The sequence below is a fragment of the Semicossyphus pulcher genome, unplaced genomic scaffold (genome assembly GCF_022749685.1).
Source record: "Semicossyphus pulcher isolate SPU_LCO1_2020_fin unplaced genomic scaffold, fSemPul1.0.p SCAF_9, whole genome shotgun sequence".
Taxonomy (NCBI): Eukaryota; Metazoa; Chordata; class Actinopteri; order Labriformes; family Labridae; genus Semicossyphus; species Semicossyphus pulcher.
The window spans coordinates 31,049,933-31,066,275 of record NW_027211770.1 but is presented as its reverse complement, the minus strand read 5'-3'; the positions used below and the strand labels follow the sequence as shown (position 1 = coordinate 31,066,275).

At 43.3% G+C, this 16,343-nt stretch overlaps 1 protein-coding gene and 1 long non-coding RNA gene across 2 annotated transcripts; one reads left to right on the top strand and one right to left on the bottom strand.

Moving 5' to 3' along the window:
• Positions 1–968: 968 nt before the first annotated feature.
• On the bottom strand, positions 969–4,879 carry hapln2 (hyaluronan and proteoglycan link protein 2). The gene is made up of 5 exons (XM_069656599.1): positions 4,796–4,879; positions 2,586–2,931; positions 2,332–2,448; positions 2,055–2,237; positions 969–1,598 (listed from the first exon to the last, which is right to left on the bottom strand). Exons 1-5 carry the CDS (start codon positions 4,877–4,879, stop codon positions 1,321–1,323), a joined length of 1,008 nt encoding a protein of 335 aa, XP_069512700.1. The 3' UTR covers positions 969–1,320.
• Positions 2,833–4,374, top strand: LOC138584383 (uncharacterized). The gene is made up of 3 exons (XR_011305443.1): positions 2,833–2,966; positions 3,997–4,067; positions 4,186–4,374. It is a non-coding gene; the product is annotated as an uncharacterized lncRNA (long non-coding RNA).
• Positions 4,880–16,343: the final 11,464 nt, after the last annotated feature.

Genomic DNA, 16,343 nt, shown 5'->3' with positions numbered 1-16,343 from the left:
CGCAGTAGTTTTTGATACGGCCACAAGGGGTCGCCAAAGTAACCATGTTTAAACCTTCCACACCAAGGGCCTTAAAAGTTTCTTCCTGTCACCTGCAAACTTTTATCTCCATCAGATGTAAACCTGAAGAGGACCATGCGTCTGGCCCTTTGTGTGTGTGTGTGTGTGTGTGTGTGTGTGTGTGTGTCTGTTCACACCATAGACTGATTTTTCTCTTTGTTGTCGGAGCATTTGATTGAGTGTCGAAGGGATGTAAATAGGATTTCAACAAATCCAACAAAATGCCTCTAAAATAAGTTCTTGGCCCAGTAAAGTTATACAAATATGTTTTCTTAAGGCTCATGGTGATGTAAGTAATGTTAGCATACATAAGTGATAAAAGTACAGGACTTAAACACTTCTTTCCTGGGTGAGTCCTGTATTTGCTTCACGAAACGTCTCCTGACTTTGTAAAGGATTTTGTCCACCTAGAAAAAGGATCCAGATTGATTCTTCCTCTGAAGTGTTTCTGTCTCTCCTCGAATCAGCCCGTCCTGACCACGGACTATATAAAAAGATGGACAAAGCCAAACCCTCTCTATCGCCCCCTGCTGACTGGCTGCAGTATAGCTCCTAAAGCCCGCCTCCTCCATGTTAACAGATGGGACATGAGTCAAACTATAAAACCAAAATACACGTCAAATACATTTTTCTCCAACATGGTTTCTGTCATTATAGTTAGTTCTTATCATGCTGATTTATGTCCAAGAGTTCATTTTTCTGACAAGTTTACTTTTAATTAGTTATTTGATGCTATAAAAAGGGGGCGTGACCTCATGATTGACAGCTCTGTTCACAAATGGGGCTCCTGCAGTGTTCTGTTCCCGAGCAGCAGAGTAGAGGAGGAACGGTGAGAGGAGACGTAACTAACACTAACACTACAGTCATTGAAATCAACTCAGTACACTGATATGTGGATATATTTTTATTGAAAACGTGACATTATGTGCAATTAATTTACAGACAAACTAGTTCATCTTTAAAGCAGCTAAAAGTGTTAGTCAGGTTTCAGCCTTTGAATACGTTCAATGTGGTGTTAAAAAGACAAGCTAGGTGCCAACTCAATATTAACCAATTTTGTTAGCGACTAGGAAGCTCAGCTAACTTCTGAATTTTTCTCATTTATTATCTCTAACCTGACCATGGAGGCATGCATGGAAAAACAACAAGCTGTATTTGATGTGGTGGGAGAAAGAAGATGCACAGTGAATTCAGGGCCAGCTTTTTCACACCTCTGTTGACATGCTGATGTAAAAAAGTATATTTATAATTTAATTTGAGCTACCTATAGCAATAGGCGCCGTACAGATGCTTCATCCTGTTGGGGAATCCAAATGAGCGCACGCCGGCCTCAGGGAGGCCTCCACAGCGCTCCCTTGGGTTACTGATGGGAAACCTGACGCTGCCGTCTCTCAGCCATCCGCCGTCACACTGGTCGTATTTCTGGAAACGCCAGGCGGAGTAAAGCTGGCCGACCAACGCCAACGCAGCCCCCTGACGCTGACACGCGTGTTCGGCCTGCTCGAAGGAGAAAGACCCCGAAATGTAGGAGACAGAGCCTGTGAGGGGAGGAAAGCACGTCAGTCCAGTGGCGTCTTATCATTTCAATGTTCAAAGTGAGATAACTGTTCTCCGTTGTTTTCACTCACTTGTGACTGCAGTGGAAGTTTCCAGCTACAGAGACGTCCAAGTATTTTCCCACTGATGAACTATTACATCACATCTCACCAACAGATTTTATTGTCCTCCGTCAACCTACAACCAGTCCCACTCTCACACTGCAGCTGCTAAAGGCCAGCTTGTTGTTACACACACATGTTCAGTATCACTACATTGTTTTGTGCTCTTTCTCCTCCCTGTTATTCTCCTTCTCTCCCTCTCAGGTGCTCCTGATTTGTTGTTTATTAAGTGGTCCTTTCGCCATATTTAAGGAGCTGACTAAATGAAAGCGTGTTCTGAACCTGATGCCACTTCTCATATGGTCTATGGTCCAAACAATGTCACCCAAATCTTACCAGACGTCTGTGAGGTGAAGCAGAACGCGTCAAACTGATCCACTTTCTTGTCTTTTGGTCCGTAACTGCGGATGCCAGGAAGCATCTCTCCTCCACAGGCGGGTCGGGATTCGATAATCGGGTAATGAACGGTTCCATCGTCTAACCAGCCTGCGTTACACCAGTCCAGACCCTCCGTCCACGCTGCGGGAGGAGACATGCTGATGTTTTAGAGAGCTGATGTAGCTGCAGATGACATATTAGTGGTAGGAAATAAGCACTTGTCACTGTGTGGTACCTCTGTACAGCTGGCTGTATGATGCTAAAATGCCATCCTGCTCAGCACACACGTCCTTAGCCTCCTGGAAGGTGAATCTGTAGCGGCCATTTTTACTCTGATAAGGGAACACCACACCTGGAAATAAAAGCCAACATGTGTTCGTTTAAGGGTTTACACTTCCACTGCATCCTTATATCCTGTCTTTCATCAGTGATTCCTAACCATAAACTCCCCAGGTATCTATAATTGTTATTACTGATTGTTCCAGTTACCTTCGATCCTCAAAGAGATGGCGACACTCTCGTCCTCGATGCCGTTGACCAGCTCGCAGCGATACGTGCCACCGTCTTCCAGCTCCAGGCCTCTGAGCTGCAGCGAGGCGTCCATGGTGTGAGCCTTCCTGAGAGCGGCCCTCGGACCAAGGCGGCCGTACTGTTTGAAGGCATGTGAATTTGATATCATGATAATGTTCTCTCGCCCCACATGCTCCGGCTCCAGCTTTGTCCATTTCACTTTGTAGTGGCTGGGCTTGGTCCTCAGGATGCATGGCAAGGTGACATTTCCTCCCCGGTGACCAACGACCTCAGCGAACACGGGCGGCTCGAGGAGGTACTTCAGCTTATTGGAAGCTGTAGGAGATACAGGATGAACAGGTATCACTGTCAACCAATGTCATTGTTATGTCAGGTAATTCATTACATATTTTTGTGTTAACATGCTGACATTGATTAAGACAATACAAAGATATTTTAAATGAATTAATCTAAAGAAGGTAAATAGACATCAGTACAAATTTAGGGACAAAAGGAAATATTATTACATCAAACAAACAGAAGGAAGAGATGATGTTTGCAGGTTTAAAGGTCTATACTGTTCAGAAACAAGCGATAACCTCTGGGGCTTTAGCGCCAAAAAAGCTGCAGTTCCTCTGGTGTCCACTTGAGGCTGTCTCCAGCAGTGAGTCAGTCCCCATAGAGCCCCATGTTAAACTTTACAGCAGAAATAAACATGTTTACAGCCTGGTACAAAAAACAGTTTGGGTCTCTATAGCTCATTTCTCTCTTCATGACAACTGTACGGGGAGAATCTTTATACAGCTCACCTGTTTACATTATATTAAGGCTTAAAGTGATGCAGCATTAGGGGCGTGGCCTCTTTGAGTGACAGGTGGGAGCTGCTAGCTGTCTGCTAGGTGTCCCCTCAGCTAATTCAGTCACTGAACGTAACCTCTGGGCCGTGTTTGTGCTGTTGGAGCCTTTTGGAGATTTGTTCATGTAAATATCAGACAGGTAATCTGTGTGTGCGCTTTATTGGATGAACAGACCGTCCAATTTATTTAAATTTAATTTAAATCTAAATTATCGTTTATTGCGAAAGGTGCCGCCAAAGAGAACAAAACTAAAATCTTCAAGATTAGATCTTTAAAACTAATTAGCAGGTAGTCTGAAAGTATGAAATATTTTCTGCCTTAACGCTGATGTATAAAAGTTTTGGTTGGTAGTGTTGGGTAACGTGTTACAAAGTCATCCTTTAAAGTACTCGGTTACTTTTTTGTCGTAACGAGTAACGTAACACGTTAGTTCAGCAATTCAAGTAATCCTATATTTAGTTACTTTTTCATAAACAGTAATCTCTTACTGGAAAATAAATCTCCATATTTCTCTTTTCCTTTTGTCTCCACAGAAACAGAAACTCCCTGAAGCTGTTTCTGTTTCTCTCCTCCTTCTTGGCAGGTCGCTGCGCACCAGCAGAAGGTAAACACAGCTGTGTCAGTGTGCATGTGTAGCTAGCTAACTCAGCTAGCGAGCTGTCAGAGAGGACAGCGTTTACTTTGTGTAAATATTCACATTATTCTGAATGTTTGGGCGAAAGGGACGAGAACAACATGACGGTGAAATGTAAGCTGTGTCTGGAGGAGAAGTGCTCGTCAGCTGCGAAGAGCTCGACTTCAAACGTGAAGAAGCATCTGCAGCTAAACACAGCTCCACAACACTGGTGGGACTGAGAGCCTGTGTTGTATTGTTGTCATGGAAACAGCTATGCCTAATATTGTATGCCTCTGCCCAGTTCACTGTCAGACTGTTAGCATAATAAAGTGCTGTAAAGGTTATACTGCGTCTGTCCTTCCTGTTATCAGGCTGCAGAGTTACAGATTATGGGCCGTAAACGAGGCGATGTTATGACGGTAGAGTTGATGCATTCATAGGTAGACGTACAGCAGGCTACACGCCGTCCTGGCGATATAACACACATGTGGAACGAGGCACAAAGGGGGGTTAATTTTTGGTAACACAAAAGTAATCTAACGGGTTACATTTCTCAGGAGGTGACGCAGGAACGTAGCAAGTTAATTTTAAAAGTGACGTTACCCAACACTGATGGTAGGAGACGGTTTCAGAGGCAGTTTGATTCGACAAACATCCGTCTTTAATTAGCTGCAGTCAAGAAAGAAACCCTCATCCATCACATTCACTGAGGTCACTGTACCTGCTCTGTTGGGAGTATAGATAGCTGAAGACCAGGTGAAGCAGCTTGATGTTAGCAGAAGAATCACAGCACAGTTCATTATGAAAGGAGTCTGCCGTCCAGCTCCTGCAACTCACAACAAAAACAGCACATGCTAAGATTCAGTCTCTGGTGCACAAAAACAATCACACTTTCTCACAAGAGAAATGTTTTCAATTGAAGAAATAATCCAAAGTTGGATGCACACAGGTCGACATCTTACTTACAACCTGTAAATAAATAAAAACAATAGTTCCAACCTGTGGATGTGAGCTTCAGACGTCCGGCCATCCTCCTGCCTTGTTGCCCCACATGACGACGATGCTTTCAAAGTGTTCCTGGAGATTTCATAACTTTAGGAGGCAGAAGCTGCTGTTTAACCCTGTTTGCTCCTCTGTTGGAGCCCTGACTGTTCAGCTGTCACTCTCACTTCATCTCTCTCTCACTCTCACGCCCCCTTCTCTCCTCACTCTGGTCATATGGTCAGTCTGTTGTAAACAATGTGTAAACACGATTGTTGTCCTCTCAGCTCCAGATGTTGATGAGCAAATGAAGGTCTGACACGCCGGCTTTGTTTCTACATTTTTAATTTAAATACAGAAAATGAGACAAAACATGAATGGAGCTGAAAGGTTGGACTAGTTTCACACTTTTTCAATCTAGATTATCAGATTATCTGTCTGATATTTACATGAACAAATCTCCAAAAGGCTCCAACAGCACAAACACGGCCCAGAGGTTACGTTCAGTGACTGAGTTAGCTGAGGGGACACCTAGCAGACAGCTAGCAGCTCCCACCTGTCACTCAAAGAGGCCACGCCCCTAATGATGCATCACTTTAAGCCTTAATATAATGTAAACAGGTGAGTTGTATAAAGATTCTCCCCGTACAGTTGTCATGAAGAGAGAAATGAGCTATAGAGACCCAAACAGTTTTTTGTACCAGGCTGTAAACATGTTTATTTCTGCTGTAAAGTTTAACATGGGGCTCTATGGGGACTGACTCACTGCTGGAGGCAGCCTCAAGTGCACAAGAGAGGAACTGCAGCTTTTGGCAACTTACATGATGGCTCAGGTGTGTCTGGACGTGTTTTATTGATAGATAAATTGGCTCTTAAATCACTAATTGTAGGCATTTTGTGTTGCTTAATTTGCTGCCTACCACAGACCTGGGGTCAGACTGGGATTAAATTCAGCACTGTTCATTTTCCATTCCTTTTCTTTAACTTGAAGTGGCGCCTTCTGACGTGGTCGATCCTGCAGGGACAGAGTGGCTGCTGCTAAACGACATTTTGAAGTTTGTTTTCTGTTGGATATTCAACATTCATGTGCTCCAGTCTTATCCAAACTGAAACTAGCTTCACTAAAGACCTGGCCCACACTTCAACATTTTTAAAATCTTAACAGATGTGTAAAATGTGAGAGAGCCACACATGAAGACAGATACTGACAGACTGAACAGTTTTGTTCCTGTAGTGTGTGGAGAGCAACAACCAGAGTCCGACTCTCACAGCTGGAAATCTCACTAAATCTCACACGGTCAAACGAGACTTTAGAGTGTACAAACATGGCGGACGACGGGCAGGAAGAATTGGCGATGATAGTTTTTGGACTTTTTTACTGAAAATCAGAAGGAAAAATAACAAACTGTGGATGAAGCGGTGGAGACGGCGTGAACACGGGCTGCACATGTTACTTTATGCTGCACGTTTACTTTTGTCGCCATGGCTGTGGTTGTTGTGCTTCCTGCTTCAGTCAGCTTGCTTCCTGATATCGTTTATTTTAATATTTACGGTTGGAAATCAGTGTGTTCTCAACGTTCTTCCCAGCAGATCAGGGGAAGTAAAATCACATTGCTGATACCACAGGAACATCTGGAGAGATCATCTTTAGAATAATCAAAAAATCTGGACTTTTCTTACGATTGTCTGAAACTGACCAAAATCAGCCTGATTATCTTGTAGTGTGTGGCTGGCTTGAGAGCAGCGAGGAAGCCCTAAAAGAAATGAATCTGTTTCTCCCAGTGTAGCAGTAATGTTCAGATTATCATGCTTGTTACTATATTAGGTCGTGCAGTCAAACAGCATATTGCAGCATAGTGCGCACAGTGATGAGCCATCATGACCCCAGCGGAAAACAAGCCCTCCTATGTGCTCTAACCTTTCCCAGAGGGCCGCTGCCAAACAGGACTATAGTGTGCATTCAGCCATCTTTGTTGTTGCCCACGGGGCTCTGGGGGCAGTGGGAGAGGAAGCTGTGTCGGCTCTAGTTTCCTCTGCCGCCCGTGGCCCCCGGGCACAAGGGCCGCATTGTGACAGTCACGGTCTCCACGCAGTGACAGCAGGCGGCGGTCACACAAACAGCGGCCGACGTGGAAAGAAGATGAAATAATGGGATTCTTCTGTTTTTGCTGGTGTTGCTTCTCCATTGTGCTCCGTCATCAATGGGACTCTTTCTCTCCTCCAATTAGTATTCACCCAGACACCTCGAGGTGAAAGCAGCCAACTGTCTGTCTATCTATCTATCTATCCATCTATCTATCTATCTATCTATCTATCTAAGTTGAAGACCATATTCCTTCTCTCCAAAAGGATGAACACTTTTAGTTTTGGACACATTTCTAAATGAGCTTTTCACACGTTTGCACACGGTCGCTGTGATGTGAGAGGAGGTGGAAATGACAATCTGCTTTTGCACCTCGTTGTGTCTCTTCTGTCTCGTTTCTGTCTTCCTTACTGACAGCCGTTCAACACTTTGATCATCGCCTCTCCATCCTTTCCGTCTGCGCCTCTCTTCACTTCCTCTCCCTCTATCATCAGCACCATTTCTTTTGGTGCATGAGCAGCACAAACATTGCCCTCTGCTGTATGAAGACTACAAATACTACACTTTGATTGAGGAACAGACCTTAGTATTAGAGACATACTGACTGATGTCTATGTTTTGTACAAGTTCATCAAATAAAATAACAATAAAAATATAAAAAGTAAACCTATACAACAATTTCTACCGCAAAATTCAACACAAAGCAAACCAACTTTTATGGACAATTAAATTTAATTACATAACCCAAATATACACCCTGCGTTAACAGCAGAGAAAGGGAGATTCAAACACTGTTACTATTGTGGTAATTCATCCCGACAATAATCTTTAAAGTGGGTGAAGGGGTTGAACACAAGGACTAAATACCAGGTGGAAAGTGTATCAGGGTGTCATCATCTCGGACCAATACTACGAAGCGAGTTCAACAGACCCAGGGTCTCTCTTCCTGATGTTGCTTCATTTAACCGAACAAAGGAGACTCCACAAACCAACCCAGGGTTTCTATGAGCGAGTTTACATAAAAGGGGCGGAGTTTGCAGTGTATGACCAATCGCACACGGGGAAAAGTCTGCCATCAGCTGATCGGCATATTTTACAAACTCAGAGCAAACTATGTTAGAAAGATGTGAAGGAGTTAATCCAGACTGAGATCTACTCAGCAGGAAGGACAGCAGGTTGTGTGAATGTGCCGTCTTATCATTAGACCACGATGTATTGATTATAATGATGTGTATTACCTTTAATGTATCTGTGCTTTATGACAGATTTAGGTTTATTCTCTCAGCCCAGCCATTTCAAACGGAGCAAATTAAATAAATAAATATAAAACCACAATTCAAAGCGGTTTAATGCTCACTTTATTATAAATACTACAAGTACAAGGCTTTAGCGCTGTGATCAGTCTCCGTTGTAGATAGATGTATATCAGTAAAGCACGATGAATATTAAGGATGCACGATATTATCGGCACGTTATCGGTATCTGCAGATGCTGGCTTTTTCTGCCGATATTTTTAGATATTTTTTTAGTTTTCTTATATTGCCCAGTGATTGTGTACATTTTACAAAGCACTGCATTATGTTATTAGGCATGATATCAGTCCCACTACAGAGGAGACTTGATGTTCTCTGCAATTAGCTGGAAAAAACATGCCTAACATATCGGTATGTATCCGTAAAAAGGGTTGGAAAATATCAGATATCAGCAAAACATCTAATATCATGCATCCCTAATGAATGTCTTTCATGAATATATTAATCAGATGGTAAAGCGGAAGTGTTTTAATGGTCGCTCTCCCTCCTCCCTCAAGAGACCTGATTGGTCAGTGGGTGGTGTTTAACACAGGTTGATCTCTCATCTTTAGAGCTGCTACAGAGCAGGTTCAAAGTTCAGCAATCTACCCCGGTAAGAAGTGAACCACCTTCATAGTCCAGAAAAACCCAGAGTTAACCCTGAAGTTACCCCGATAACCTGCTTCATAGTATACAGGTCTGAAAGGAAGAAAATGCTGTGTCTGTTTTATTGTGACTGTCACAGAAGATGAGGTGGACGATGTGGGATTATTTGTGGATGAAATCGTGAAGCCAGAGAGCCAACATGTCATTACTGTGCCACAATGTGGTAACAAGAAATCTATAATGCCAAACGTTTTTTGTTCTCTTTTATGACGAACACAAGTTTGTTTGAGTCCTTACTTGAAAAAAGGAACAATTTTAAGCCTTAATAAACGAGGTTTTCCTTTTACTAGTCATGACTGAACTTCTTGTCTCCTCTGCAGCTGTCGAAGGCTCTCAGTCACTTATTCCGGCCTGCAGGTGAACTCTCTGGGCCCTGCAGCACTCTCTCTCTCACACAGTCTGACAGCTCATTTCCCTTTGATTTATGGTCTTGTTCTTGGTTCACCTGAGAGGTTTGTAAAGGTGCATGGTGTTTGATTCATAAAGATTCAGTTAATTCTGTATCTTGTTTAGGTCGTTGTCACATCACCTCAGTACGAACAGGAGCCAAAGATCTGCTGAAAGCTTCACCTTTACTGTCTGCAGTGTTTGAATGAAGTGCTGAATGACCGACTGTCCCTGCCATCCTTGTACAGCAGATGAGCCTCGCTGATACGAGAGCAGGTCGGCCCGCCTGCAGCCCTGATGCCGTATCAGTTTGCTTGGTGCACCGGTGCGTGACTCTGTTGACAGAAGGCGTGACAGGCGGCGGGGTCATGGAGGCGGCCTCGTGGGTAAAGGTATGTACATTTTGACAACATTTCTACCCGTCTGAAAGGTTCCCCTTTCCCTGTAAAGACACGCTACACACCTGAAACATTTTACACATTCCTACAGATGGCCCTTCTCCTGAGGACCCCGCTGAGAGCGACAGGCTTTAAGCACAGTGACAGATTTGCCCCGCTCACAGTTCAGAGAGTTAAATGTTCCTGACAGCTCGAGGGGCTCCTGTCTGAGCGGGGGTTACCTGAATCCTCTGCTATTCATGCAGGTAAATGCGGGCCCCTTTGTTGTCTTTGCATACCTCGCACATGTTAGGTTTGGGAGTCTAAATGGATCTTGATTTCACCTTTGACCTTTCATTATGCAGCAAATAATTAACTTTTTAAAATGTGCAGAATGAAAGTGAAAACAATTTTGCATTGTTACCTTTGTGAACAATTCCTGAATGCAAATTATTCTGCATCCTCTCAGTTAAATTCTTATTCGTTTAAAGCCTTTTTTGCCAGGCAAAATTAGCATCCCAATTAAAGTCAAATTTACAATGAATTCACCTTGCTAACCAAGCTAGTGCTAACTTTGCTAACCCATTGCTCTGAACTGGAGGTGACAAAACAAAATGTCAAACTTGAGGCTACCAAATATCCAGTCAGTGACATTATGGTAGCTCTGTCAACTTCTAAGTCTATGCCTACAACCATTTAGAGCAACAAACGGTGAGACGTAGCATTGCAGCTAGGCTTAGTTGCTAGCTCCAATATCCAGTTCAATTGGCTTCTTGTTCAGCGTCAGACACAACATTTGGCACCATGTGTTTTATAAGTTAACACATTTTTGGGGCAACGTGAGATATTGTCCATCTCGTTTAATACAATTTTTCAGAACCCACTGGCAACGATATATCCTCTGGGAGCAGCGTCCAAGTCTTCAGGGCCGGTCAAGTCTTCCTTTTTTCCGTGCGCTGCATTGTTTACAGTCTGACCATAACATGAGAAGTGAGAGAATGGATCTGAGACGTCGTCTAAGAACAGATAGTTAGCTGCACTTACATGCAGATGTGTGTTTATAGAGACGTATAAAAAGCTTAAGTGTCATCAGATTATAGCTGGTAGGTTCAGATGTTGCATCACAGCCAATGTGTATAGTTTATAACATTTTCTTATAGGAAATCTTTGGCAGATTCAGCACCTTCCACATCAGCGGCGGCCATCGTTGTTGTTTTGAAAAATTGCTCATCATTTTTCCTCTGTACAATCATCGTATAAACCCCGCCCCCTATTAGATAAACAGCTGTGATTGGCTGGACTGGGACCAGGTTGGCTGTAAATCTTTCTAAAGAAGAGGGCAACCAGGTGTGTCTGCCAAGGTAAATAAAACACAGGCTGACAGACTCATCTGGTTCCCAGGCTATAACGTTTCATAAGATACAGATGAGTAAATATTTGACGCACATTAATGAGTAATGCTGTTTTAATTGGTTTTGTATGTGTCATATTCTTTAATGGAAAGGTGATACTGTTGTTACCTGTATATTTTAATATTATCACCCCTAATCTCTTGTTATAGTTTCTAGTCTTGTGTTCAGGCTGTCACACACTCCCTGTGGTTATCTGACATGTGTCAGGTGACTCTCTGCATCATTCACATTTTTGCGATGTCAGACTCCCATCATGTGCTGATGGTTGTGTGAGATATTCATTATTTGACTCTCTCTATTGATTTCTTTGTCATATTATGTGCTGATGATCAGGTGAGATGTGTGACACGTGGCTCCCTGCAGGTATGCAGGCTCTTCACTGATTGGCTGATCAGATACTCTGCTCTGCCAGGTGAAACATTTCCTCAATGCCTCATTCTAGGAAAACGGCTCACAGCCTGAAGCAATTCAACAAACATATCTTTATTTTTTACAGTTGAATATTTGTAAAATTGTTATTGTTTTGTAAATTCATTTAAGTTTTTTAACTAAACAACTGTACACAAGCAGAGGGGTTCATCTCTGCAGGAGAGGAAACATTTGACCTGCTGTCCTTTATGTGGAGCGATTTACTGATGAGCCCGAGGCTCTTCAACCAATCACTTACCAGTTCAGTTAGTTTTGTAACAGGTTGACGCCTCGTGAGAGAGATACGCATCTGAAAGCAGAGAAGGGAAAGAGATAAGCCAACATTCCCATACCTGTCCTTCTCTGTTTAGCCTGGAGCTCCTCTGGTGGTTTTCTCTGAACGCCACAACACAAAACCTCAAAACAGCACAGTGTGTGTGTGTGTGTGTGTGTGTGTGTGTGTGTGTGTGTGTGTGTGTGTGTGCAAAACTATGTACAGTATCTAAACTCCAACAATAAGGATACCCCATCTTAAACTTTACAGCAGAAATAAACATGTTTACAGCCTGGTACAAAAAACAGTTTGGGTCTCTATAGCTCATTTCTCTCCTCATGACAACTGTACGGGGAGAATCTTTATACAACTCACCTGTTTACATTATATTAAGGCTTAAAGGGATGCATCATTAGGGGCGTGGCCTCTTTGAGTGACAGGTGGGAGCTGCTAGCTGTCCCCTCAGCTAATTCAGTCACTGAACTTAATCGTGTTTGTGCTGTTGGAGCCTTTTGGAGATTTGTTCATGTAAATATCGGACAAATATTTTAGCTTGCTGAGAGGTAAACCTTACTTTCAGACTGACAGGAAGCCTGAGCTCCAGCTTTTTCTAAGTTACCCTGTTTGTGTCATTCACCTGCTTCTCGCTCTCCCTACGGATATATGGGTATGGCGCAGGATGAAGGACAAAATTAAGACTACTGAGAGGCCGAAGGAGGCTATGTCCTTGTAGAAGCCAGCTACTGACCTGGTCAATGATATGCACTGGTAGCTGAGAGGCCGGTGGTGGTAAATGAGAAGCCACATATTCATTCGACCAGGGCGGCAAGTGTCTGACATAGCAACTCATTGGATTGGCTACTGGCTAGGCTGGTCATTAGCTTCCAAAGCTAGCGACTAGCACGCCGAAGCTAGCAACCCATTAGATCGGCTACTGGCGCGGCTGGTCATTAGCTTCCAAAGCTAGCGACTAGCACGCCGAAGCTAGCAACCCATTGGATCAGCTACTGGCTCGGCTGGTCATTAACTTCCAAAGCTAGCGACTAGCACGCCGAAGCTAGCAACCCATTGGATTGGAACTGGCTAGGCTGGTCATTAGCTTCCAAGGCTGGCGACTTAATTTTGTCCTTTATCCTGTGCCATAATATTGGGAGCTAGCATTAAGTCCACATACTGACTTAGCTTCTCATGTCTTAACAACTTCAGTCAGCTACTATGACAAATAAAATCTATCTCTGGGAGAAATGATGGTTAACAAGCTAATTCCTAGCTAATGAATTAGCCACGGGCACAGATATCTTAGATAACTTTTCCAACCCCTCCATCTTCTCCAGCTCCATCCTCTCGTCCAAATATGGTCACGTCTGGCTCCCTGCACTCTCATCAGAGACTCCACCAGTCCAAGTGTGCGTGCCGCAGATTTTTTTTCTCTGTAGTAGTAGGTGCTTCTTGTCGCTCCATCAGTGCAGCAGGCTGGCTCCGGGGCCCCACTGATAACACAATCTCCCCATCAGAGGAGGGAGGGCATCAATAGTAACACCATGGAGGCTACAAGAGGCCTGGCACCAGATGAGATGAGATAAACACAAGACCAAACCTGCCTGTGATGCAACGCAGAGATAACATACACTAGGAGGCTGTGCAGGTATTTCACACTGAGCTTGCTAATGCACAGTGGGGCTATTATACGGCACTGGGGAGGCTTCAGGGGGCTGCACGCTCAGACCGAGTATGTGTGCAATGCAAAAACATCTCTCTTCTAAGTCATTTCAAATGTGAGGTCATAAAACATTTTCTCACAGTAAATGAGTTGATTTAAAATCGATCAAAGTTCTCTGTTTTTACAAATAACTTTTTTAACATGTTATTTACGTGGTATTACTGTCTGTGCAATTATCTTGTCTACAATGAACTTTTCTTCTTATTTCTTGAGAGGACAGTGGATAGAGTGATTACATTATCATGTAACATTAGATTAAAACAGACATTACATTTCACACTTCTCCCCCACAATGATTTTTAGACGTGTGTGATGCTGGACGTGGTGACGGCAGGCATCGGTCGTCTGCTTAATCCAGTGGAAAATAAACAGTGACAGTTGTTATTCCACGGACAGTTTAATGTAACTGAGCAGCTTAAGTTTAACACAGTGTTGTTTTGATTTTAGATATGTGGCTTTATGTCAGCTTCAGTTTAACTTTTGTACAACACTGTTATCTCTATGTTAAAGTATGTTAAGCTCTTTTTAATCGTTGGATGTTAAATTGACTTTTCATTGTGCACACTCTTTCTTCAAAGTGAAGCAGAAATGAGTATCGCACCATTTACTATGGAATTAAAAGTATTTCTTAAGTATTATCTCCAATCTGCATGAAGGTCATGATGACGGTGAGGACCAGCACGAGACTTGGAAGACTCTGGAAGCTTCTACCAGAAAAAGTCTTCCTCTTTTTTTCTTCATTTAAACGATGATAAGACGGAATGTTTTATGTTTGGGGATACTGTGACAGCTGGCTTTGGCACCTTGTTTTCCAAGCTCAGTCCAACCGTCAGAAATTTGGGAGTGGTTTTCGACAGACACCTGAAGTTTAACAAACAAATTGACAATGTTGTCAGGACTAGTTTTTTCCAGCTACGTCTCCTAGCCAAAGTTAAAATGTTTTTAAGCCGTCACGACCTTGAGAAAGCCATCCATGCTCTAATCAGTTCAAGATTAGACTACTGCAATGCACTTTATGTTGGCATCTCCCAGTCTTCTCTTAGTCGCCTTCAACTTGTGCAAAACGCTGCTGCTCGTCTCTTAACCAACACGAACAGACGAGAGCACATCACTCCTGTTCTTAACTCCCTTCATTGGCTTCCTGTCCATTATAGAATTGATTTTAAACTTTTAATGTTCATCTTTAAAGCTCTTAATGGCCTTGCTCCATCTTATTTATCTGAGCTTTTAACCGTTCGTGAGCCTGGTAGAGCTTTTAGGTCGTCTAACCAACTTCTGTTGGAAGTGCCCAGGTCAAAATACAAACACTGGGGTGACCAAGCCTTTTCTGTTGCTGCTCCCAGGCTCTGGAATAAGCTCCCCGCCGAAATGCGTCTTATTTCTGACCTGGGCCTCTTCAAATCTAGACTGAAAACCTATTTATTTAGGATGGCTTTTAATACCCAGTAGTGTGGTGACACTTTTACTGTTATTTTTATTTTATTGTATTGTATTTTATTGCTTTTATTGTTTTTATTTATTCCTTTTTCTTTACTATCTATTGTTAAGCACTTTGGTCCACCGAAAGGGTTGTTGTAAAGGGCTGTATAAATAAAGAACATTTACATTTACATTTCCTCTGATTGAACTTTGGAATGAGAGCGACTCTCGGCATCTCTCTGGAACTCAACAGAAAATCAAACAAAAAACTACAGTCCCTTTAATCACAGCGGTCCATCACGAATATACATGGAAGGGAAGTGGAACGGATACATTCTTCTTAAAGTTGTAGGACTTAATTGAGGGTTAGGACAAAACACGAGCAAATGGAACAGAGCCCGATAAAAAGGAGCCTATCCCAGCCGTCGTTGGGCGAGAGGCGGGGTTACACCTGGACTGGTCATCAGTCAATCACAGAGCTGACACATAGAAACAGACAACCTTTCACGCTCACATTCACACCTACAGGCAATTTTAGAGTCACCAGTGACAGCATGTGTTTGGACTGTGGGAGGAAGCCTGAGAACCCGGAGGGAACCCACTCATGTACGTGGAGAACATGCAGACTCCACACAGAAAGGCCCACTACGTCTGAAGCAGGATTCAAACCAGGAACCTTTTAGCTGTGAGGCGACACTCTGCATGCACCACCTCGCTGCCATGCCCAGAGCAGAGTATTAATAATAACTATCATCACCTAATCTGACAGCCATCTTAACAAACCGGCGAATAAGAATGGGAAAGTGTTAATAGTGTTGAGATAGAGTCACAAATTCTTGCCAGAGAGACGTGATAGTGTAAGAGTTAGTCCCTGCCCAATCACAGCTGGCCATCTTTCAGGTCTGTGTGATGTGTTCAGGATGGAGGTGCAAGAGACCGACTCTGTGTCATTGTCCTAATCACCTATTTACCTAAGGTGTCATTCGCAGGTTTTGAAGCTACACCTGTGGACTTCGGCCTGACCGGAGTCTGAAGTGTCTCAGTGAGTGAACCTGAGGTCGGCTCGGAGGCTTGTTGATTTAAGTGAAACCGCTGAGATGAAGCGACGAGGAACAAGAGCAGATCAGTGGAACAGACAGGATGAGACATGTCGGCCTGTAGGAGCAGAGACAGAGGTCCTTATGGCTCCGAGTTTTAAGTTCCTGTAAGTTATCAACCCACTGATGTGACAATAGTTAATGGGTT

Bases quoted from the DNA above. Each gene is read 5' to 3' on its own strand.
- hapln2 (XM_069656599.1), bottom strand. From the start codon at position 4,879: ATGAACTGTGCTGTGATTCTTCTGCTAACATCAAGCTGCTTCACCTGG. The intron at 2,932-4,795 runs GTGACCTCAGTG...GCTTCCAATAAG, and splicing joins CTCCCAACAGAGCAGGTACA to CTGAAGTACCTCCTCGAGCC. The intron at 2,238-2,331 runs GTACCACACAGT...CTCCTCCCGCAG, and splicing joins ATACAGCCAGCTGTACAGAG to CGTGGACGGAGGGTCTGGAC.